Source organism: Coenobita brevimanus, chromosome 82 (genome assembly GCF_032717465.1).
Source record: "Coenobita brevimanus isolate Jiangsu-jjx chromosome 82, ASM3271746v2, whole genome shotgun sequence".
NCBI lineage: Eukaryota > Metazoa > Arthropoda > Malacostraca > Decapoda > Coenobitidae > Coenobita > Coenobita brevimanus.
In genome coordinates, this window is record NC_137035.1 from 18,259,065 (window position 1) to 18,283,274 (window position 24,210).

General features: G+C 40.7%; 1 protein-coding gene across 1 annotated transcript in view; it reads left to right on the forward strand.

Annotated features, from left to right (window-relative positions):
- LOC145409702 (alpha-1,6-mannosyl-glycoprotein 4-beta-N-acetylglucosaminyltransferase-like) overlaps positions 1-22,549 on the forward strand; it is a 34,979-nt gene extending 12,430 nt beyond the window's left edge. Inside the window, exons 2-10 of the mRNA XM_080280058.1 lie at positions 6,989-7,104; positions 8,673-8,675; positions 12,341-12,530; positions 12,904-13,059; positions 14,119-14,284; positions 14,740-14,898; positions 16,995-17,242; positions 19,076-19,292; positions 20,822-22,549. Of these exons, the coding sequence (XP_080136184.1) occupies positions 6,999-7,104; positions 8,673-8,675; positions 12,341-12,530; positions 12,904-13,059; positions 14,119-14,284; positions 14,740-14,898; positions 16,995-17,242; positions 19,076-19,292; positions 20,822-21,454 (1,878 nt within the window). The 5' untranslated portion in view covers positions 6,989-6,998 and the 3' untranslated portion in view covers positions 21,455-22,549. The remainder of the gene's footprint in view (positions 1-6,988; positions 7,105-8,672; positions 8,676-12,340; positions 12,531-12,903; positions 13,060-14,118; positions 14,285-14,739; positions 14,899-16,994; positions 17,243-19,075; positions 19,293-20,821) is intronic.
- The last annotated feature ends 1,661 nt before the right edge of the window (positions 22,550-24,210 follow it).

Sequence of the window (24,210 nt, forward strand, 5' to 3'; positions counted from 1 at the left end):
ATAGAATGCATATGTACATGCTTGCCTGCCGATATCTATCATGTCTGTATTTATCTATTTATCTGTTATCTATGTAGCTCTATCTATCTGTATATTTATTATCTCTATCTGTCTGTCTATCTGTCTATCTATCTATCTAAAATCCAGCCCTTTTTTTCCAGTAGGAATATTTGGGCTCGGGGTTAGGTTGCTGAGGGTGGTATTCTAGTACTAACACCTCTTCCTTACCGATTTATTCCTGATTTTGCTTGGTTACCGTATTCTTGTGTGTTATTCATGCCATCTGAGTCGATACTGAAAAGACATAAGCAAACCATGGGATATTAAAGAGTAGTTTGGAAAATAAATCGCTAAGGAAGAGGTGTTTGGGATCCTCCTTACCCCACGAGAATACGGGCCTACGTTTAAAGCCTGAGTGACCAGCCTCGCCCATCCCTGAGTGGCATCCCGTGAGTAATAAACCACAGTAAAGTCTGGGATGTGAACCCTTGCAGACCCCGTCCCGTGGTGGTCTTACCCACTAGAATATTCATACATACATGCATACGTACATACATTCATTCATTCAGTCATACATAAATACATACACACATACATACATACGTACATTCATTCATTCATTCATTCATTCATTCTGTCACATACATACATTCATTTATTAATTCAGTCATACATTCATACATGCATTCACTTATTCATTCATACATACATACATACATGCATGCATATAGGGTTGCATACATACATACATTCATTTATTCATTTATTCTTTCATACATACATACAGGCTACCGACATACATACGCACATACGATTATTGTACGCAGATTCATTCATTCATTCATTCACTCACATACATACACACATACATTCATATACACGTACATACAGTGCATACACACACTGGTATACATGTTCCTGTAGGGTCTGAGAGAGAGAGGGGGGAGGGCCGTGTTGGTTGCTGCGGTAACCAACGCAGAACACATCACGTCACCAGCGTCCAGCATAACGCACAGCCAGCCTCAAAAACCACGTCACATCTCCTGTTTTAACACCCAACAAACTCTGCCAATTAGTCTGGTTAGGAGGACACTGAGGTAGAGCTGATAAGGCGAATAAGGTCATTAGTGTCACGTGCTAAGGATTCCCCACACTGATAAAAGCCCATGGAGAGAAAAGTAGGTGACCGAATTTTTGCTAGCGATTGTACACCACACAGTTCAACCACAGTAACCCTCTCAAGCTCCTATGACCCATTCAAAGGTAAATTAAATCACCTGGCGTTACCTGATATACAAGAGTTGTCCCTACCTTTACAGGGCTAATGTAACCCAGCTGTGTCTTGTGTTACAGCCACTTAAATAACTGGTAACGTAGCCTGCCTAACACTTGGAGTCAGATTTATTGCCATCGTCATTATCATCATCATCATCATCGTCATTATCATCAGCAACAACAACAAAAACAACAACAACAACTACTACTACTACTACTACTACTACTACTACTACTACTACTACTACTACTACTACTACTACCACTACTACTACTACTACTACTAAGACAAGAGTAGTCTAAAATTTAATATGCTCCAGTTTTGTCTGCCTGGCGTCTCACTGGGCAGGTAGTAGTAGTAGTAGTAGTGGTGGTAGTTGTAGTAGTAGTAGTTGTTGTTGTTGTTATTATTGTTGTTGTTGTATCACTAGGTTCATACGTGAACCTAGTGGACTGCAGGCTTGAATTGTCCACCTCCTGCAGTCCACCATCTTCCTTTTGGGGGATAGGGAGTCAGTTGAGGGACATGTGTATAACCAGGCCATTCCACAGCCCAGGTATTTCAGTGCCACCACGTGAAGGCGTCCCTCTCCACCACCACCACCACCACGTAGTTAAAAAATGATAATTGTCGAAAGTTAGCCTAATTCACAAGTTTAAGCCTTCCTAATTAACCGCATTGATCTAATAACACGTTTGATCTAACAGCGCGTTTGATCTTATCATTTTCACCTCCAGACGATTTTATTCAGCGTAGGAGAAATATTTGGAGACTGGAGGGGTTAGATAAAGCCTTCGTAAACCCCTTCACCTAGAGAGAGATTTTCCCAAGCTGAGTAAAACCGTCCGTAGCAGCAGAAATAAAGCTTGATACCAGGTAATAGGACTGAAAGCTTTACAACTCTCCAATCGAACTCCAATTAGGTCAGCTTAACTATCATTATCCCGGTCAAACTGTCCTTAATTGGGTGGTGATTAAATTGTTTCTTTGTGTTAATGAGAGGCAATTAAAATGATGACCCATAGGTTTGCTTTGATGTGCTGTAATTAATTATATGGATGTGTGATTATGTTTGAGGTATTGAGGATGTGTATGGGGGACTGGGTGGAGAGAGAGAGATGGGGGGAGAAAGGAACAAGAGGCAAGGGTGGGGGGGAGGAGAAGGTAGACGAGAGAGAGAGAGAAAGGGAGAGAAAGGAACAGAAATAGTGTATATATAGGAGTGCAGGCCATAGGAAACAGGAATAACTAGAGAGGTAATTGGGCTGTTGCGAGATTATTGGTAGGGGAAGAGAGGGGAGGGAAAGGCAATAGAGGAAGGGAGAGAGGAGGAAGAATGAACAGGAGAGAGGGGGAAGAATGAACAGGAGAGAGAGGGGAAGAATGAACAGGAGAAAGGGGGAAAAATGAACGGGAGAGAGAGGGGAAGAATGAACAGGAGAGAGAGGAGGAAGAATGAACAGGAGAGAGAGGGGGGTGGAAGAATGAACAGGAGAGAGAGGGGGGTGGAAGAATGAACAGGGGGAGAGAAAAAAGGAGGGAGGTTGGACAGGAGGAGAGACAGAGGATGGGAGAAGGAACAGAGAAAGAGGAGGGAGGAAGAATGAGGGGAGAGATGGAGGGAGGGTGAAGAAACAAAGAGAGAGAGAGAGAGAGAGAGAGAGAGAGGGGCAAGAAGGATAATGGCAAGTCAGACTATTTCAAGCAGGGGTATAACACCAGAAAATGGACACTAACATGGCCCTGTGTGTGTGTGTGTGTGTGTGTGTGTGTGTGTGTGTGTGTGTGTGTATGTGTATTTTTCTCGCATGTTAAAAAATGCATAGTGTTAGAAGCACAGGATGCTATTATTATTATTATTTTTTTTTTTTTCACTAAAGTAGCAATCTCAAGTTTTCTTCTTTCTTATACAGTAGTAATGTAGTGGGGAAATGATGGTGATAGTGATGATGGCAGGGGTGATGATGATGATGATGATGTTGATGATTACTATGGTGATGATGATGATGATGACAATGGTGATGATGAGATGATAATGATGGTGGTAGTAGTGATATGTGATGATGGTAATGGTCATACTGATGATGACAGTGAAGATGATGATAACTTTTGGATATCATGAGAGCCAAGACATTTAAACATAATTATTGAACTCAGATGAAGAACGAAAAATGATTACCATAACTATTTATCTATCTATTACCTGACGCCATAATCCCGTAAGGGGTGGCCATTTGACTTTTGAGTTGTTTTACGGGGAGGGGCACTAACCCTCCACCAACCCACATGTTGACACGTAGGGAGCACATAACGATATAAATAGTTTCCATCGCCATTTTCAGTATATCACCTGTAAAAAAAATAATGATTTGCTGGGCAGGAGGAAGTATAGGGTGTGTGGAGTTTATATTTATGTGTTTTTAGGAAAGAATGAACCCAAGGCTGTACTCTGTGTGGCGTAGAAGCCTTCGTAACCCCTCTTCCTTAGTGATTAATTTTGTATGTTGCACATCTTTATCCTTTGTTACGTTATTGAGGTGAAAAACTTTTATTCTCTCTCTCTCTCTCTCTCTCTCTCAGATCTGTCAGTCCGTGAGACCCGAACTTGTTCATCTTTTTGTACCTTTCAGTCAGTAGTTCCCACACGTGTTTTGTAGAGAGTGTCATTGGCGTGAGAGCCCTTTCACGGTCGTGAGAGACAACAGTTCCTTAAATTTCTCTCTTCTATATCTTCATGGACTCTGCTACTCCTCCACATTTTGTATTTCTCCCCAAATAAGCCTCCTCCATGCATAACAAGTGGTTGTCTCCCCAGTTAATACTTTCCACTCACTCATCGGCAGCCCAGATAACTCCACATATCACAAAACATTTCGTACACCCAGCAGTCTACCTCTCAAATCAGCCTTTTTTGTGGTGCTATATCAAATTAAAAATATGTGATGTGATCCTGCTGAAGGGGTTAGTGCTCCCAAAACTTCCTATGGCACCACAAAGAAAAAAATGCTTCATACTGGTTTGGCCTGTACAGCACTTTTGCCCATACTTTGCAGGGACACCATTCCATGTTATTACCAGTTATGTGTGGCTGAGAAAAAACAGAAGCCCAAAATGTTATCTCGAAATCCATTACACAATTAGAGTTGCTTTTGTTACATGCGTTCATAGACACGACTGAAATTGTGTTTTTACCTGAATTTATCTGTTTTGACCTGTATTGCTCTGATGGACCAAAATTGCCATTGAAAAAAAAAATCAGTAATGCAGTTTTTTAGCATAGGCTATGCTGTCGTAGGCATGACCTGAATTGCTCTGTATTGACCTAAGTTATCTTGAAATTACATGAAAGGCTCTAAGATAACTGAAATAATCCTGAACTGATCTACTTGGATTTGAAATTAAGTAGAAGGAACGTTGTGGGGTGGATGTGGATGTGGTTGAGAAGATTAGGAGAAAGACACTGAGGTGGTTTGGACATGTGAAGAGAATGGAGAATGAAAGACTGACTAAGAGGGTGTATGTAGGTGAGATGGAGGGAGGGAGAGGAAGGGGTAGACCGAGGATGAGGTGGAGGGATGGAGTTGAGAGGTATATGAGGGAGGGGGGGGTGAGCTGGGGGGAGGGTAGTCAAATGGTGGGTGACAGAGCGACTTGGAGGCGTTTTGTCTGCGGCCACCCTTTGCGGGATTAGGGTGTCAGGCTATAGATAGATAGATAGATTAGAATGGACTTAAGCTGACCCTAATGGATGTGACTGAGCTTAAACTTGTCTTCTGGAATCCATTTGGGTGTGAAGGCCCTGTGTGGATGAAGTTAATTAGGACCTATATTCAAGGGCTTGTATACTTTTTGGTTAAGGAAGCTCCCTAACACCTCTTCCTTAGCAATTTCGTTTTGGATATGGCTGGTTAATATACCTTTGTACGTTGTTAGTGAAGAATATGACGATATTGGAAAAATTTATGTAACGTAGAAGAGGTGTAATAGACAAAATAAGTTGCTTAGGGAAAGATGTTAGGGAGCTTTTTTAACCAACGACGATATGGGCCACAGTGACAGTGAGGGCCTCATTGCACCTCTTCTGTAGCGCTTTATTTTGTTCATTACATTTGAAAATTCTCTTGTATGTTGTGTGTATTGTTTTAATATTGACATGGTTTTCATCGATAACAAACAAAATGGTATTGGTGTGTAATTTGCGGAGTGTCTCCAGCGAAGGGGTCTTATGAAATCTTGAAGTCATTTATAACACAACCATACATGTAAAGGACCTGAATGGGGTAATCTCAATGGGCATAGTTGTTCCTAATTGGACCTGAGCACCTATAACCTACCCAAAGATAATTAGATAAGGCAGAACTGGATGTTATGGGCGTCAATAGATTTAATTGGTCCTATGGTGTTCAGGTGGTTCAAGAAGTGATCTGTTGCCTGAAAAGATGTGAGTTCAGTTCCAGGCTGGGGCAGGGAACAGTTCAGGTATTCAGATGTTATTGAAACTGGCACTGCTGTTTTGATTTCTCACAAGACCTGCCAATATGTGATAGAAACACCCCTGCAGATACAACAGTCCTGAGAGGGGCAACCATAACATATATTTAGTATGGACAGTGGATATTGGTGCCAGAGTGGTTACATGTGAAGTTGAGAGGCACAAAGGTGTTCTAGATTTGTCTGTTAACTCTATGCCCCCCCCCCCAAAAAAAAAAAAAAAAAAAAATACTGCATGTGAAAGATGCATATAAACCTCTGATGACCTGAATGAACCTATCAGAACCAGGTAACCCAGAACTGACCTCAACTCCTTCAATCCAGTGACTTGTTTTTGAGTCTACTTGCTATCTCCAGACGATTCTGTTCCACTTAGGATGGACTTTTATTAGTGAAGGAGGTAATGAAGGCTACATCTACTTTCAACAGTTTGAAAAATCTCTCTAAAGTTGAATAATACCATCAAGAGGTAGCAGAGATGTAATAAACAAATGTGTTGACAGTGCAAAGGGTTTAATGAACGCTAATTGACCTGACTGTACCTGCATTGACAAAAATGATCCTTGCCCTGATTGGCTCCAAATATAGCAGATATAACAGTGAAAAAAGTGAACACGACAGTGGCCGAAATCAGTGCACACAAAGATATTGGCCTTTTCATTTGTTGCTTCTCTGATGGTTATGCTGATGTGATGCAGGTACACAGTTGACAAATGTGCTGATTTTCAGTTAATGCATGAACTAGGTACAGTATTTATGTACAGTATAGTTTAATTGTGTCCCTGGTTATAGGATAGCTCATTCTTTTGGGGGTCGCTTTTTCCAAAAAGCATAAACTGTCATACCAACACAGGATAAGTGCAATACAGGGGTTGAAAATAAGTTGTTGCCACACATCCTACATGGTAGACCTAGGAACTAGTGTTGAAACAGCTATAGTTCTGTAAATCTGGTAACCCAGCCACAAGATATATTACAGTACTGTACTGTACCCGTAACTCAATCCTTTGTTGGCCACACATACCATAATATTACAGTGCAGTACATTTGAAAACATTTTTTTCTTATGAAAACAGTGTCTGTTTCTTCCCATGGCCCCCCTTTGTTCACCCATTTTTCTTCTTTAATAATACAGTATCTTCTGTGTGTTTTATGGTTTTTGTCTCCATAGGCCTGCAAATGTCCTGCATAATTTTGATGTGTGTTATGTTATGATTACAGAGGTGAGGCTATGAGCAGCAGCACCCCAGCGCCCCTGGTGTTGGTGGTGGTGTCTGGCCTCCTCCTCTCCTGCAACGTCTTCTGGCTTTACTCCTCCTCTAGCTACGGCCACAGAGGTATGGACAGGGATGTTGGTAGTGGTGGTATGTTTACATTAACATTTAGAGACCATTGACCATACTAGCATGTGTAGTCTAGGCCTACAGGTAGGCCTTTTCACTTGATGGCAACTCTTCATGTGTAGCAGTCTTAAGCCATTCCCCTCCTCAGTCACCTGTCCTGGAGGTTTCCACATAGGACCTTGGTCTGCTTCTCTGAGCATTTTGCAATCCATATTCATATCTAACCTTCATCAACTATTCACTCTACCCACTCACCTACTGCTTCACATAATTTCTCTAATATTTATTATGTCAAATCTCTCTTTCAAGAAGCTGCTCTTATTTCTGTCCTTTACTGATATCTTACTCATTCATCACAAATCCTCATTGCTGTCCATTATAATCTGCATACACTATATCCCCTTCTCTTACATGCCAGGTCTCACTGCCATAGAGCGATACACTTTTCTATGATGTTTTGTAGATAGTACATTGTAGGTAATTGTGGCACAGGTCCATGTATAGAAATTATTCAAGGGAGTTGCATATGCAGAGATGTGGAGGCTACTTAGACTCCCGATGGGGTTCAGGGTTAATGCCAGCACTGGAGATGACCAAATGTAATAGCAATAGATCAGTGCACAGTTTGACCAGCAGAGGTGTCAGTCTGTGGGTTTCATATTCATGAGCAAGTATTTACAGTTTAGGATAGCTGAACAGTTATGAAACTTTTATTCAGTGCAGTATTCTGAAAAGAAAAAAAAAATGGGCTTCGATAATTGTATCACTGTATTTCAAAAGTCATTGCACACTGTCTTGATATTTACCACTTAAAATGAATCAGCCTGCAACTGCACACTACTGCCTCCATGCACCTGCCATTGTTGTCACAGGTGATAACAAGCTGGAAAAGATAGATTTTACTTGAGAACATGTATTGTGCATAGCCTGGTGGACATTGAAACCAATACTGAAGACACAGAACATGTCATATTTGGTAAATCTTTTGTATCTGCCATTCTGTCAGGCTCTGTCACATATCAGACAGCACACTACATCCTTCTTCTGTGGCTTCACTTCTCATGTGAGAACTGCACTTAGGTAAGAACTGCCTTGATACTGGTAAAAAGTACACAACCATTCCAAGGGAAGATGGAAATGTTTCACCCTGGATTTGGCCCTGTAATGATGCTAATTAATAAGTTGCTACAAGATTTATAACTTTGTCAGTCTAATAACTTATTTTAGGTACATTCTTGCCCTAACCACCTGCTTTTATTCAACTTAAGGATAAACCTCTAGTAGTGAAAGGTATAACTTATTTCATTAATTTGACAAGCCTTTCAAAAAAGTGAATGAAATAATGCAATCTATTCTATCTATATACCTAGGCTGCTTCCCCCAAGGAAAGGGAGGTAGCCGAGACAGGACGACACACTCTCCATTTACTCAATCATTTAAACACATTCATTCACATCTTAGCCCCAAAGGGGAGAACGGACAGATCCTCACCGCACCACACCGCACAAGGGTCAACTGCGCAATGCAATCAGTGACATCCGCAGCAGGGCCCGACAGCAGAGCTGGTTTACCCCTGCCACATCATAACATACCCATCCCCTTACCCGCACCTGACCTGACTAGCTGATCAGACCAAATGCGGGAGAATATCCCCTCAGGGCTGCGTCATCACTTATTTATTCACAATTTCTCTCCATTTATTTCTGTCACGCACAGCCACTCTTCCTTGCTCGACAGACATCCCTCTCGCATCCAGCGCTCTCTTCACACTATCCATCCATCCTATTCGTGGTCTTCCTCTCAGCCTTACACCTCTCACATCAGATCTAGTTATCTTTTTCACCAATCGCTCATTATCCATTCTCTCCATATGCCCAAACCATCGCAACACCCTCTGCTCAACTCTACCAGCCATCTCCTGAACAACTCCAGTTCTCCTTCGCACTTCATCATTTCGCACCCGATCCATACGCGTCACTCCACACATACTCCTCAGACACCTCATCTCCATTACATTCAAACTTTTCCTCTCTGCTACACCCATATTCCATGTTTCAGCCCCATATAATGCAGTCGGTACCACAACACCCTCATACAGCCTTCTCTTTACATCCATTCTAAGCGAACGACATTTAAACACTTTTTTCATTCCTCCCAGCACCTTTCCTACTTCATTTATTCTAAACTTCACTTCTGCATCTATTCTTCCATCCACAGCAACATGTGACCCTAGATATTTAAAACAATGTACCTCCTCAAGCAACTCACCATTCAAAACTATATTCATCCCCTTACCATCTATCAACCTCGTACACTTCATCACTTTACTCTTATTCTCATTTACTTTCAAATTCCTCCTTTCACACACCCTTCCAAACTCCTCTACCAACTGTCTCAATCTCTCCTCTGAATCAGTCACCAGTGCAGTATCATCTGCAAACAGCAGCTGCTTCAGATTCCAATCTCCACCATCAACATTTACCAGACTCAGACCACCTAAAACTCTTGCATTCACCTCCCTTACAACACCATCCATGTAAATATTAAACAACCAAGGTGACATCACACATCCCTGTCGCAGCCCCACTCTCACGGGAAACCAATCACTCACAGCATTTCCCACTCTTACACATGCTCTACTATTTACATAAAAACTTTTCACCCCTTTTAGTAACCTACCATCAAGTCCATACAATCTTAAAACAGTCCACAAAGCCTCCCTATCAATTCTATCATACGCTTTCTCTAAATCCATAAATGCCCAAAACACATCTTTGCCTTTCGCTAAATACTTTTCACACACTTGTCTCACAGCAAACACCTGATCAACGCATCCCCTCCCTCTCCTAAAGCCACACTGCTCATCACTAATCACTCCCTCTGTACCCTCTCTAACTCTCATAATTAACACTCTACCATACACCTTACCTACAACACTCAACAGATTTATACCCCTAAAGCTAGTACATTCATACTTATCATCCTTGCCTTTATACAACGGGACCACACAAGCACTTGCCCAGTCAATTGGCACCATACCTTTCTCAAAGCACACATTCAACAATCTTACTAACCAGTCAACAATAGTCACTCCACCACCCTTCAGGCATTCCACAGCACACCCATCCATACCTGCAGCTTTCCCTGTTTTCATCTCCTTTACTGCCTTCTCCACTTCCTCCTTCGTGATCAAAGAATCATTCAACTCTCCCAACACATTTATTCCTTGCACCCTTCCATCCGCCACAATCTCAGCCACCCTTTCCTCCTCTACATTTAATAATCTTTCAAAATACTCTGCCCATCTCTTCCTTACTGCATCCATCTCAATTAACATCCTTCCATCCTCTGCTTTTACTCGTTCTTCCTTCCCAGACTCTCCCTTTCGCACCCTTTTCACCTCCTTCCAAAACATTTTCTTATTCTGTTGAAAATTCTCTGTCAGCCGCCTACCCCACCTCTCATCTGCTGTCACTTTAGCATCACGCACAGCCCTTCTCGCTCTATTCCTCTTTTCCTTATACCTTTCATATGACATCTCATCCTTCCTCTGCAGCCACACTTCATATGCACGTCTCTTCTCGGCCACAGCCATACTTACTTCCTCGCACCACCATTCACTTCCTTTTCTTACACCACCACCCACACGTCTCACACCACACACCTCTTCTGCATGCCCCACCACAGCACTCTTAAACAACTGCCATTCCTCCTCCACGCTGCCATTTTCCCGATCTTTCACTGCGCTCCACTCATCTTTCAATTTCTCCTGATACTCTATCTTTTTCTCTCTTTTATCCAACTGACTCACTTTCAAAACCTCCCTGCCACACCTAACCCTCCTAGCTCTCACCCATCTCTTACCTACTCTTAACTTTCCCTCCACCAGGTAGTGGTCAGACATACCTCCACCCTCCCCTCTTAGAACTCTCACATCCAACAATCTTCCTATTACATTCCTAGACACAACCACATAGTCCATCAAAGCTCTATCAACAACCCTTCCACCCTCCTGTCTCACCCATGTATACTTATAAATATCTTTCTTCTCAAACAGCGTATTCCCAATCACCATCTCTCGCTCAACACACATCGCTATCATTCGTTCCCCATTTTCATTTCTTCCAGGCACACCATGCATACCAACTACGCCTTCAACTGCTACATTTCCCACTCTAGCATTCAGATCTCCCATCATTACCACATTCACATTCGCTCCAAAACTCTGCAGACACTCATCAACATCATTCCAGGAAGACTCCTTCTCTTGTTCATCCCTTTCACTACCAGGCCCATATGCACTCACAAACACCCACAACTCACGTTCAAATTTCGCTTTCACCCACATCAGTCTCGATGACACCTCCTTCCATTCAATCACACACTGCTGTACTTCCGGACTCACTAACAAGGCCACACCTTCTCTTGCCCTTCCTCTATCAACACCTGACAATCTTCCATTCACACTTCCAAACATAGATTCCCCCTTCCCTTTCATCTTCGTTTCACTCAAAGCTAACACATCCAACTTTCTTCTCACAAACATTCTCCCAATCTCCTCCCTTTTAGCCTCAATCATACTACATCCACGCACATTCATAGACCCAATCTTCAGGGTACGGGGATAACTCCATCCCCCATCCCTTTCTCTGGCCTGTCTCTTTTTAGGAACTAAAAAACAGAGGAGGGGGTCCCTAGTCCCCTCACCCCGCCCCTTTTAGTCGCCTTTTACGACACGCAGGGAATACGGTGGCAGTATTCTTCCTAACACAACCCGGCCGCAGAGTAGTAGTACCACCCCATAATGCGGCCAGGTTGTGTCCCCCCCGCCACAGGGGGCAATGGTAGCCGTAATAGAATATAAAATGATTCATTGGAGTGAACTGTTAAGGAGAGTGATTTGAAGTTTAGACACATGGCAGTACAGCAGTGCTCATTTACATGTTGTCTGTAATGATTAAGTTTTCATTCAGGGCAGGCTAGTTTTTTCGGTTTCACTGATGTGGTACCAACGTGCAATGATTGTATTTATCATTGTGCTGAAAATCTCACCAACAGAATAAGAATGTTTTGTACATCATCAGAAAGGTCAATCTTTAATGCAACATAAATACCAGTGTTAGAAGCATGTTATGATATGAGATGAGAGAGTCTGAAATATACACTGACTTACCACATGCCAAGTTTTTCAAGGTGGTTATGGCAGTACAGTGCTCGTTTTCATTTGCAGCAGGTGTATGCAGTCATGAGGGAGAGGTGTGGGGTGGGGGTGGGGCAGTGTCGGGTGTCAACAGCAGCAGTAATGCCCCCCGTCGGGATTACCAGCAGGTGGTGGGCAGCGGTCTCTCCGACGTACCCTTCCCCATACCCATACCCAACGACACTCTCCTCCTTGGGACTGACACTGAAAATGAAGAAGGGTAAGAACTAGAGAATGTGCAGTACAGTATTTCTGATTTTACTGTCAAGGTCAAAAGTTCACCTGTTTTTCCTTTGTGTCTGCTTCATACATAGGGCCTGTCCATCATATTCCTTTCTTCTGTGATGCATTTGATCAGAGGTACTTGTCTGTGGGCAGAGTTACATACCAGGCTTCTCTTAACTTAGGGATGTTAGCCAGAGAGGGAGCTGAGAAGTACGAAGCAAACTTTTGTCCTCAACTTTACCTCAAAGATATTCGCATGAATAATCCCTTTAGCCACATATGTTCCACAGCCTTCCTTCTCTCAATATATATGCCATTTCTTTGTCCCTCCTCACTTTTCTTGCCTTGACACATTTACTTTGTGGTAGGAGTGTGCGGTTCCTTACCCTGGGCATCTCATCGGTGTGGCGGCGGGAAGACTACCTGCGGCGCACCATTGACAGCATCCTCAAGGAGACCACACAGCAGGACCGCCGTGATATCTTCATCTTCCTGCTCCTTGCTGATGCTGACCCAAACCTTAGGTAAACAAGGTGATCATAGTAATATCTGCTGTAGTAGTAGTTGTAGCCCTAGGCTTATTTGGAATTGAACCCAGTGAACCACGTGCTGAAGATGTCCTTCTTTTGCTTTCTGCTCCTTTCAGAGGACAGGAAGGGAGCTAAGGGACATTTATAACCTGGCAGCAGAGCCACCCATTTACCATTTATATTGGTGTCAGCTCGTGAAGGCATCCTCTTCACCACCACTAATCCACTATTAAATATAGAAAACAGTGAAGAGGTATATATGGGCACCAAAAGTTCTGTCTTCTCTCCTGCTTCTGTCTCCGTGATCCTTGAAAATCAATCAGGTGAATTCACAGCAACCAGCACTGAGTGTTGCTGTGGATTCACCTGACTGAATGTTTAAGCCATGGAAAGACACAAGCAAGAGTGGTAACAGGACTTTTGGTGCTGATAGTACTACTGTGCTGTACATGCAGAATTATGACCTTCCTTACATTATTTTGTATCTGCTGGGTATGTTCATTAAGTATTTGATCATAGTGAAGCATTCATACAGAATGTCACCTTTAGAATACACACACTGTGCACATCCTTTTATCAACGTAAGATGTACTTTAACGCTCACCTGATGATCACAGTATTCATAGGGCAAGGAATTCTTAAAGCAGCGCAGTACTCTGGCATACATGTAAAGTGCAAGCCACTGTTAAAAAACATTACAGCGTTTATATCTTGGATCCTCTTTCCACACCTTGGTATCTCTTATATCATCAGTATATTTTTTCAAGTCTCCCCCCTTAATTCCATAAATTATATGATGTATTTTTTATTTTGTCATATTTTTCTGACTATTGCCAGACTATTTTACTCAGGTGAGGAGAATTTTTCACACTGGAGAGGTTAAAGAAAAAATTATTTACCCCTTCATTTTGGTGCAAGAGATCACACTTAAGCAAAATGAAAACACATCATCAGAGTATAGGGGGTAATCTTAGTTTCATCCCCACACCAACTCTTCATCCAGCTTCACTTCTAATAGTTTTTCCCTCTTAGCTCATGTCTCCTCCTTACCAGAGCTCAGCGTGCCCTTGAAATTGGAATGAGGTACAGTAATGAGATTCAGTCAGGACTACTAAGAGTGTTGCAGCCGCCTCCTGCCCTGTATCCAAGCATTGACTTCACAACAATCAGACGCACCTACAACGATTCTGTGGCCAGGGTACAGTGGAGGACAAAACAGGTGAGTGTAGCTCTTGTAACTCTTGTGTGATGTGGGAGATGATAAATATTGGAAATGAGTTATTCCGATAGCAAACATTTGCCAGAATTATCTATAACTATGTTAACATTATAAATTTTCTGTGGAAGTTTATATGCAAGTGTAAATGAAGTGAATCTGTAAAGAATAATACCAAGACATATGCATATGGTTATGCTTCTAAGGTGGAGCCAGGATTCAACGGGCTTGAGTGATTTCACTGATCATGCTGTTGATGGTTTTATCACTATTGTATTTTCTCCCTCCTTGCACACTGTCTGCTGGATCTTACCTCACTCTGTGTGTAGATGGGTCTGATGATTAGGATGACAATGATTTGTTTTTGACTATCATTCCTGATTACTCAGTAAATATGTATGAAATACCAGGTAAATTTTCACCTTAGATGCAAAATGTAATACCTTCTCTCACATCAGGTACTGGATTTTGCATTCCTCTTCTGGTATTCTTGGGTGGCTCATGCCTCCACTTACTACTTGGTGTTGGAGGATGATGTGTTGGCAGCTCCACATTTTGTCACTGCCATCAGAGATTTTGTCACACTTCACCGAGACCACCACTGGATCACTCTGCAGGTGAGTCCACTGATTAAATGTGACAGGGTGTAATGAGTTATGTATAGTCACTAGAAATAGTAAATTTAAGGTAGCTTACTTTTGTGTTTTAGGAGAGAGAGTGAGCACTATGAAAAACTGTATAGTTAGGAATAGGTGGAAGGTGGAGTAGGCACTCACTATCAGCTTGTTTCATGTAGTGCAACCTGTATTCAACTCTACTTTGAATGACAACCCAGATGGTTTACTTTACATCTGGTAACCATTTATTACGTTGGATGGTATTCATATAAACAGGAAATGAATGTCTGGTGGTGTAGTGCTTCGTAGTAGATGTAACAGATAAAGGTCTAAGTCTTAGATATGGTTGAGGTTAATGGTTCACATAATGCTGCTCAGAGATGAATGACTGGTCACCCTCACCTTACATGTCTGGACAGAGTAACCTAACCCCAAGCCCATATGCTCCTGCTGGGGGCAATAAAGGTTCGGATGCTGGGTAGAGAGAGGGAATTGATGAAAGAACTTTAAGGTAAGAATATTTAGGTATAAAAATTAATTATATTTCTACACACTTCATGCATTATTTATTCATTGTCATCAGTACATCAGTTCACATATCCATGCAAACTAATGATGAATTGGGAGGGATGGAGTATTTTAATTCTATTGTATCCAGATGATGCTGTGTTGCTTGCTGCTAGTGAATCGGATCTTTGTAGATTGATTCAGAATATTGTAAAATCTGTGAGCAGTGAGGTCTGAAAATATACTGTATGTAGAGAAAAGTAAAACTATGTTTATTTGAAAGAAATAACAGAGAGTTATACTGTATGTTGATGAATGGAGAGAGACTTGCATTGATGGAAGGGTTCAAGTATCTCATTGCAGTGATAGAAAAGTTGAGGTAAATGTGTAAAGGATGTAGAACTTAAGATTGGCTCAAGCAAGGAAAGTGACTAGTGCTGTGTAGGACTTGATGTGAGACAGAGGACTGAGTACAGAGGTTGCAAGAACTAGGTCTGCATAAAGATGTGGTAGTGTCTGTCAGCTTATAGGTGTGAGAGCAATAGAAGTGGGATTTGTAAGAATTCTGTACTATAGATTGCATACGTTGGCTAGAATGAGTTTTGGAAAGGCTGCTAAGTAAGGAAGTTTGTCGATCTGAGGATGAAGGGTGTGTGTTTAAATGGTATGGTCATTTAGAGAGAATGGATATGAATAAGGTTGCAAAAAGGGTACTGGATATATGTGAATGAAAGTAAAGGTGGGAGGAAGCATGGAAGACCAAGAAGATGGCTGGATTTGGAAAGAGAATACTGTGTGTGAGTTGAGGAAGCAAAAGAACTGACGAAAGATAGAGATGGATGGATGAATTACGGAAATGCTTATGACAAGAGATGCAACTTTTTTTATATAGTTTAATAATCATCAGATTGACTCTGTCCCTTTGGCCTTTATGATACATACATAAAATGATGAGAAAACTGTTTGCAGATGATTTTTACCTTTCAGGAGGACCTAATGAGTAAATAGTTGTGTGGATTGTATTGGTACTGTGTTGATATTTCTCCCACTTGTGTTCTCTCCTGTTTATGGATAAAACCCATCTCACTATTATTTTTTGTTACTGCGAGACAAGAGTTGTGAACAGGTCCATAATATTGTATCATGTAAATTACATAATTTTCATCCAGATTTCAAGCCAATTAACAAGCCTTGGAGACCATGCCTGAAGTCATGTTGCATGTCATTGATAGCAAGTCTTGGGTCATGTCATTCTAACATGTATAAGAAGACCCTAGCGTAATTACAGGGTTGCTTGCGCCTTCATGTGCTCATTTTTTATAATGCAGCCATAACCCCACAACCCAAGGACGCCTTTTGTATTTTATTTTGGCAGCGAAACAGATGATATGATAGCGTAGGGGTGTCCTGTAGTGAAGGGCTTAATTCAGGCCACATCCCAGTTTGAAAAGTTTGTCCTAAGGTAATCAGAATCATCTGGAGATACTATTAATATAATGCCAAATATATCATCAGACTGCAGGTATTAAGTCAACTCAAGCATCCTCTCCTTTCACTGCCTCACCTACACATCTGTCGTCTTCCCACAGCTGGCAGGGTTCCTCGGCATTGGGCAGCTGGTGCGTTGCTCCGACTTAGATCGCCTGGCATCTTTTTTAATATCCTTCTACCGAGAGCATCCTGTTGACTTGCTGATCAACCACTGGGTCTCCCTCATGGCCCCAGAGAAACCCCCTCGCCATCGCCCCACAAGAAGAGTCCCGGGGCTATTTCAGCACATTGGCGTTCATTCTACCCTTGCCAATAAGACGCAGTCGCTCAAGGACAACACATTCAGGTGAGAACAGATTGTTTCATACAACAGTAGTAAGTGTTTATTAGGACTTGACAGGGATCCCTAACCCATTTCAATCCAGCTGATGGCTAAGTGGATTCATTTGACTAGTAACCAAGGAATTTCATGCAAATGCAACTTTGTATTCAGGTTGTGGAAGTGGCCCAATTCCATCAGGCAAAGGCAAGCCAACTATAATATTTAAGGAGACTTATTCCAACACTGTGGCAAAACTTCATCAAATTTCCTTGTAAAAAGTCAAAATTATGAGAATTTCATTTGTGATTGAATGGAAGTGTAATGATTGAAAAAGATTATTTTCATCATGAGGATGTTGCTGAGCTTGTAGTTCACATGATAAAACGAACTGTATGCTTTAGAGCCTCTGAACTACTGAAACTAATTATTGTGACGACAAATGTGTTGATGGAGTGAACTGCAACCAGAGGAGAAAAAAATATCAACAGCCATTTGCAAGAATATAGATACAGTATACTGTTATCATTATTGTTCTTATTTTCAGCAGCATGATATGATGTCTTATTTGACAAGAAATAGATATGACTTTTACCTGAGAAAAATTCAAAATTTTAGAAACTCCAGTGAATGGCTTTATTACGACAAAGCAGTTGATTCAGTTGAAATAATGTTAGTGATGAGATCTGTTTTTCTGTTTAAAAACAAGGTGTTGAAGCAGGATAATTAAAGGTGTTTGAAGACATCAGTGGAGATGGCACCGCTGCCACAAAAATCACAAAGGATACCCCAAAAATACCAGTACCAAAAGAGATATTAGATAAGGAGACAGTCTTTCATGTAAGTTATTCATTACATGCCTGGAGAACTTTTTCAGAAATTTGTACAGGTATTTGAATGACAAAGATGGGTGATTAATTAGTAATGGTGGGTGGCTGGATGATGTTCAGTTTGTTGGTGATAGCTCTCTATTAGTGAAGTGGAAGGGAAAAGAAAAAATAATTGAGTGAAAAGAGGAATAATCACAAATTAGTTTAGAGGAGGATTATGAAGGAAAAAAATGAAAGGAACTTCATGGATAAGGAAACAGATGAAAGTAAAGGCTATAATCAGCACAATCAAAGTAGAAGTGGGTGTGGGGAGGTTATGTCTTTCATAGAACATGTAACATATTGACAGCCTGGGTGAATAAGTGGCAGTTTTCCAGTAGTGGAATGAAAGGAAGAGATAAATAGAGAATACACTGGAGTGTTGAAATTAGCAGATTTGCTGGGATTGGATGGAACAGGCTAACAGGTAATAGGTCAGTATGTAGAAAATTGAGAGAGGCCTTTATCCATCAAGGAACTGTCAAAGACTTCATTATAATGATTATGATGGTGATGGTTCCCAGAGTTTGCCCACCAGATGGCATTTTCTTTGTACTCTCTCCGCAATTTTCTTATTATCCATCGCCCATGCTGTGCTGTTACTTTTTTTTTTTTTTTTTTTATTAACCTTTGTGAACTAATTACAGATTGGATAGTTTGGTGTAATTTTTGTGAAAATATCAAGACAGTACCTGTATATCCATTGAAGGGGATGTGACACTTTTTCCACTCATGAAATACAGTTAAATGGTATAATGTGCATAGTTCTTACCACTTTTTTATGGAAATGAAACAACTAACATGTGTACATTCTCTAGACCCTGGGGTTGAATTAACCTGCAGAAAGCAGTGGGCAGTAGAAGGATGTGTACCACCAATCTCCTAGGTATTACCTTGAGAGACAGTGAAATGTGACTAGCCTATCTGCTTGGTAACTGGCCCAATTGCCACTTTCCACTGCCAGACACAAAACCATTCTGTCTACCAACAGCTTGGTGAAACGTCGGTTCTCACACATAAACCCAACAGCTGATGTGGTGACAACAATCCGACAGTACAAGGCGTATCTGGCGGAACATGCCTACTCTTCTGCTCCAGGAATGTTCTGGGGAGTACCAAAACCCGGTGACACGTTTGACATATTGTTCCCTGAGCCGCTGAAAGTCTCGAGGGTGGTGGTGCTGACTGGAGCTTCTATTAATAAAAAGGTGAGTGATGGTCTTGTATAAATTCAGTCCCCAAGAGGTGACTGGAGATATTTTGATCGCGTAATGCCATCAAGGGAAGTAGGCTCATTATCTACTGCTAATGAAATACATTGAGCTTCAGGAGCCTAATCATTGGATCCTGCACCTAGAAGGGGATACAGTAATGTGGGGTTGGCTGTTACCATTTTTACCTATAACCGTTTTTACCAAACATTGGCGGTGTCCTCTTTAGTTTATTTTTCAGCCACCAGATAGTTTTATGCAGCTTAGTAAAGACCATTCATATTGAAGGGTTTACTTAGCCTATGTTGAACCTCTCTAGTATAAAAAGTCTATTTTAAGATTAATAAAATTATCATATGGCTAGCATATACCTATACAGTAATGAAAAGGATGTCTCCTGGCTTGGTGAGTTTATTTTTTCACTATCATATTCAAGCATTTCTCTGGATGAGTAAGAAATTTAGCATGGAAATTGGTAAAGGAGTTAGTTATTGATATGTATGCCGTTTAATATTTTTTGACAGAACTGTAGTTATTAGTGATGTGATTGTTGTGTACAGAAATCATTCATAAAATCATTAAGTAAACAGAAGCTGACTCTGCCATAATTTCGGCATTCATGAGACAGTGAAACCAATGACAACAGGCAGGAGTGACTGGCCATTAACTCTTTGACTAACAGAATTCCTTTCAGCTGAACAAAACTTTCAGATATTGGCTTAAGGTACTTAGGTGTACTGATAGGGTTACTCCAGATGCGTTTTGAAAGCCTTGAAATGACCAGAATTCTTTCACTTGAACAGAATCCTCTGGTGTTAGCATGAATAAATTACCCAAGTGCATCAGCCACAGCAGAAGGGTGAAGAGATTACTGGGCTATTCTTATTTTTATTTCTTATGTTGATACATATATATGTATGTATTTTAGCCCTGTTGTGCTTTTACTCTTGTTGTACAGCAGCAATAACCCCTGTTGTTGCACTGCCATGTCCTTTTTAATGCAATCAATCAGTCATATCAGTCAGTCACTAGGAAGAGTCTATATCATCTGTGCATACAGTGGAAATGGAAAAAGCAAGGGATATGTCACTTAGGTATTTTATTTTGGCTACTTCCAGACAGTTAATTCTGCTGATAGGAAAATGTTGCCTGACTGTGGTTTAGATACTGACTACAACTTACTGTAGTTCATGTTACTATACACGAAAATATTCTTCTCACTTTCTGGAGCCATCTCAGACACAAGTTATTTTTTACTATTTGAGGATGAAGCTTCTGCCCATTAGACATATTTAGGACAGTACAGTTGTTTGTGTGGCAAAGAAACCAACAACTTACGCTGTGAATATGTAAAATGATGGTTAAATGTTAAGCCTGCTATGTACTGTAATACATGAATGGTATTATTTAAAAGAGACACACTATCCTGTATTTTATATCAGTAAAAAATCTTGTAATAATTATTTCATTTTTATAACCCTTACAGTTTCTTCTCTTTCATTTACATCAACTCCATCTTTCAGCAGGTGCGTGACAAGCTAATGCATGGGAGTCTTGAGGCCTCCCCAACTTTCCTCAAGATGGATACCCCAAAGCGTGCCTCCTGCAGAGACTTTCGGCCCATCCAGGATTTCAAGAATGGAGAAGTGGATATATCAGGACTGAGAAAACTTTACCCAGGAGGCATCCAGTGTCTAAGAGTGACCATAGGAGCCAAGCAGAAGTCTTGGGTTGCAGTAACAGAAGTTGCAGTTTTCACAGAAGAGGAAGATGTGGCAGTACAGGCACCTTCAGCACTGGAAACATATCCATTGGTCACCGTCCTGCCTGCCTCATACCGTGGCTCATCCAATCACATAATGTCTCCTGATAACCAGCCTCCTTCTCCTCCCAGACATATGCCTTCATCTACTGATGATCTTCCTCCTTCATTGCCTCATAATTTTCCTCCATCATCTAATCATCGTTTTTCAGTTCAACACCCCCCTTCCTCTTCACATAACCGTCCTTCTCCTTCTCCTCCTCATAATACACCTTCTTCCTCCTCAGATTATCACTCTGCAGTTGTCCCTCCTGCGACATCTCACTTTCCTTCAGTTTCTTTTTCCAGTACTACAGCCAACCTATCCTCCATCACCAGACCTCTTCCAGAACATTAATGTATTAACATGATCATTCATTTTTGGATCATTATAGTAAATAAGAGTTAATTACCTTTTCTAAAAGAGAGAAATGTTGAACAAGAAACTGGTTTCAAGACCAAGTAAGAGATGTGTAGACATGTGGGAGGAAGTAAGATTATGGTAAAACAGAAAGAGAAGCCTTAGATAGGTTAATTATTATGCAGTGCTGGAAGGTTAGGAATTATAAAAGAATGATTACAAGTGCTAGAAACCATGTATTGCATATGTATTAAAGCTTTTAAGTAATTAAAACTAAGCTTCCATTTTACAGTATATATAATGCTGTACTATTTCTGAGAGTTTCAGAGCAGGCACTACTGGTGTGAATTCTATTCTGTAGAATACAGTAGTGTAGAACAAGGAAAATGGTAACTTGCTGCATGTCCAATATATAGAAAACTGTGGTGCTTACAATGTCCATGGAATTAGATTAAGAATATCTTTATACAGTATATTCCTTGCATCATTTTTCTTATCCAGGAAGGCTTTATTCCATACCAAGTAAAACTACAATATAATATCTGACTCCTCTTTATACAACTGCATTGTAAAGTAAGCTTATATGGTAAGTATCCTGCAATATATTTAACTTTCCACAGTATAAAACAAATGTATGTAGTATAGTAAGTAAAATACTTTACTTCCAGTACAAGAAAAAAATTCCCTTACTTTTAATTGGTGTAAAAGTATTATTCATTATGACAGTTATGAAAGATAACCGTTGAAACTAGAGCCATTAATGATACTGAGTAGAGTATTATGGCAATTAGCCTGAAAGGTCAACAGTATTTATCTTAGTCCCGAAGATGATAATGTAAATGAAAAGCAGCGAGCAGAAGACTTCAGGCTAGTCTTTTCTGATCAAGTACATCATCAGAATTATAAGTGAAGTGCATTGAAGGACCAACTGAAAACGATGGAGGTTAATTCTTTGACCAATGAGGCCTTTTGTGTAACATCCCAGTCCTTTACCTGATATATATTTGCTGAACATCTCACAGTATTTACAAACCATTTTAACAGTTTCAGTAGTCAGATGTCTGTAAGTTTTGCAAACATTCTTGATAATCACAAGTCGGTAAGTCTGTGTGGTACATGGACGTAGCACAAAAGTACAGTACTGTAATGAGACGTATTTACAGGTATTGTTTCCAAGGACAGAGAGACAGATCGACAAATGAGGAAGTAGTGTTGTGGTGCGGATGTGGTTGCGATAGAAAGCGTTAGGAGAAATACACTGAGGTGGTTTGGCCATGTGGAGAGGATGGAGAGTGAAAGACTAACTAGGGGAGTGTATGTGAGTGAGGTAGAGGAGGGGAGAGGGAAGGGGAGATGGAGGGATGCAGTAGGGAGGTAAATGAGAGAAGGGGGGTGTAAGATGGGAGGGTAGTGAAATGGCAGGGGACAGGGCAACATGGAGGCAATTTGTTTGGGACCACCCCTTACAGGATGAATGCATGTGGCTAGAGATAGATAGATAGATATTTTCCACAGACATCAGTACAGGTGTTATACAGTACTGGATCAAAAGTCTGCAGAGTATTCCATGCCACCTGTGGTGATGGAAAACGTTGCATGAGGTATTTTTATGTGATAATATGAAGCACACAGCAAAAGTGTATCAGAAAGAAGGATGCTGTCTAACTTTCAGGAAGGAATGATAAATATGGAATGCTGGACACAGTATTGGCAAGGGATTGTTGACAAGCTTTTGCTGTGATGGTACCTGTAGTGTGTAATTTGGTAGCCAGTGCTGGTCAGAGGATTAATTAAGAAAGAGAGACTGAGAGAGAGAGTTATAAGTTTGACTTTATATATCAATACAGTATGAAAATGTGCTAGGCTTTAGGTAAAGGCCTAGGTATTTGTGAAGTATGGAAATTGTACAGGGTATAGTATTTAAAAGGATGAAGCATATGTTAAGTTGCAAGTGAATCTTTGTACAGTACAGTATGTAAGAGGACAGCGGTCTGTATGATGATACTTAAGATGATGATGATTGAACATAATCTTACATGAACCCCTTCAGTCCAGTGACATTTTATTTTATACTTGCTATCACCAGACAATTTCATTTACCATAGGAGCAATGTTTTTAACAGAAAAGGATAGACATGGATTTAATTAGCTTTTTCATCACTAAAGTTAAATAACATGAATAATATTGTCTGTTGGTAATGTGAGTTAAATGAAAAATGCATCACTGGGGCAGAGAGGTTAAGTGCAGACAATTATAAAGTGTCCTACCTGTATTGGCATGTAATAAGTACCAATACCTGTATAGCATAACGGGCTGTACTGGAAACTGTGTGATTTACTGTATTTTTACATTATCAGTTTCACAGTTTTGACAGTACATTGCTGTACAGAATTAATTAATGTACCAGGGATGCCAAAATGTTAAAAAGCTGTATTATTAAAACTTTAAATACTCATCCTCATTAACATTGTTCATAAGCAGTATTCTAGCAAAGGATATTATTAAAGTTACCATCCTTATCTGCAGTGGCCAAAGATGTACAGTATATATATTTATTAAGTAGTCTTTACTAGGCCTACCATTTTACTCATTAAGTTATACAGTACAGTATTTTTGTGGATCACCAGTCGTAGTCACCAGTGATTCAACACTGTGTGGTATTGGGAGGTAAGAGGAAATGACCTATTAAGAAGTGCAGTATTGACCCAGTGTTGATGAAAGTGTTGTAAACTTTATATTGTCTTGTCATTTG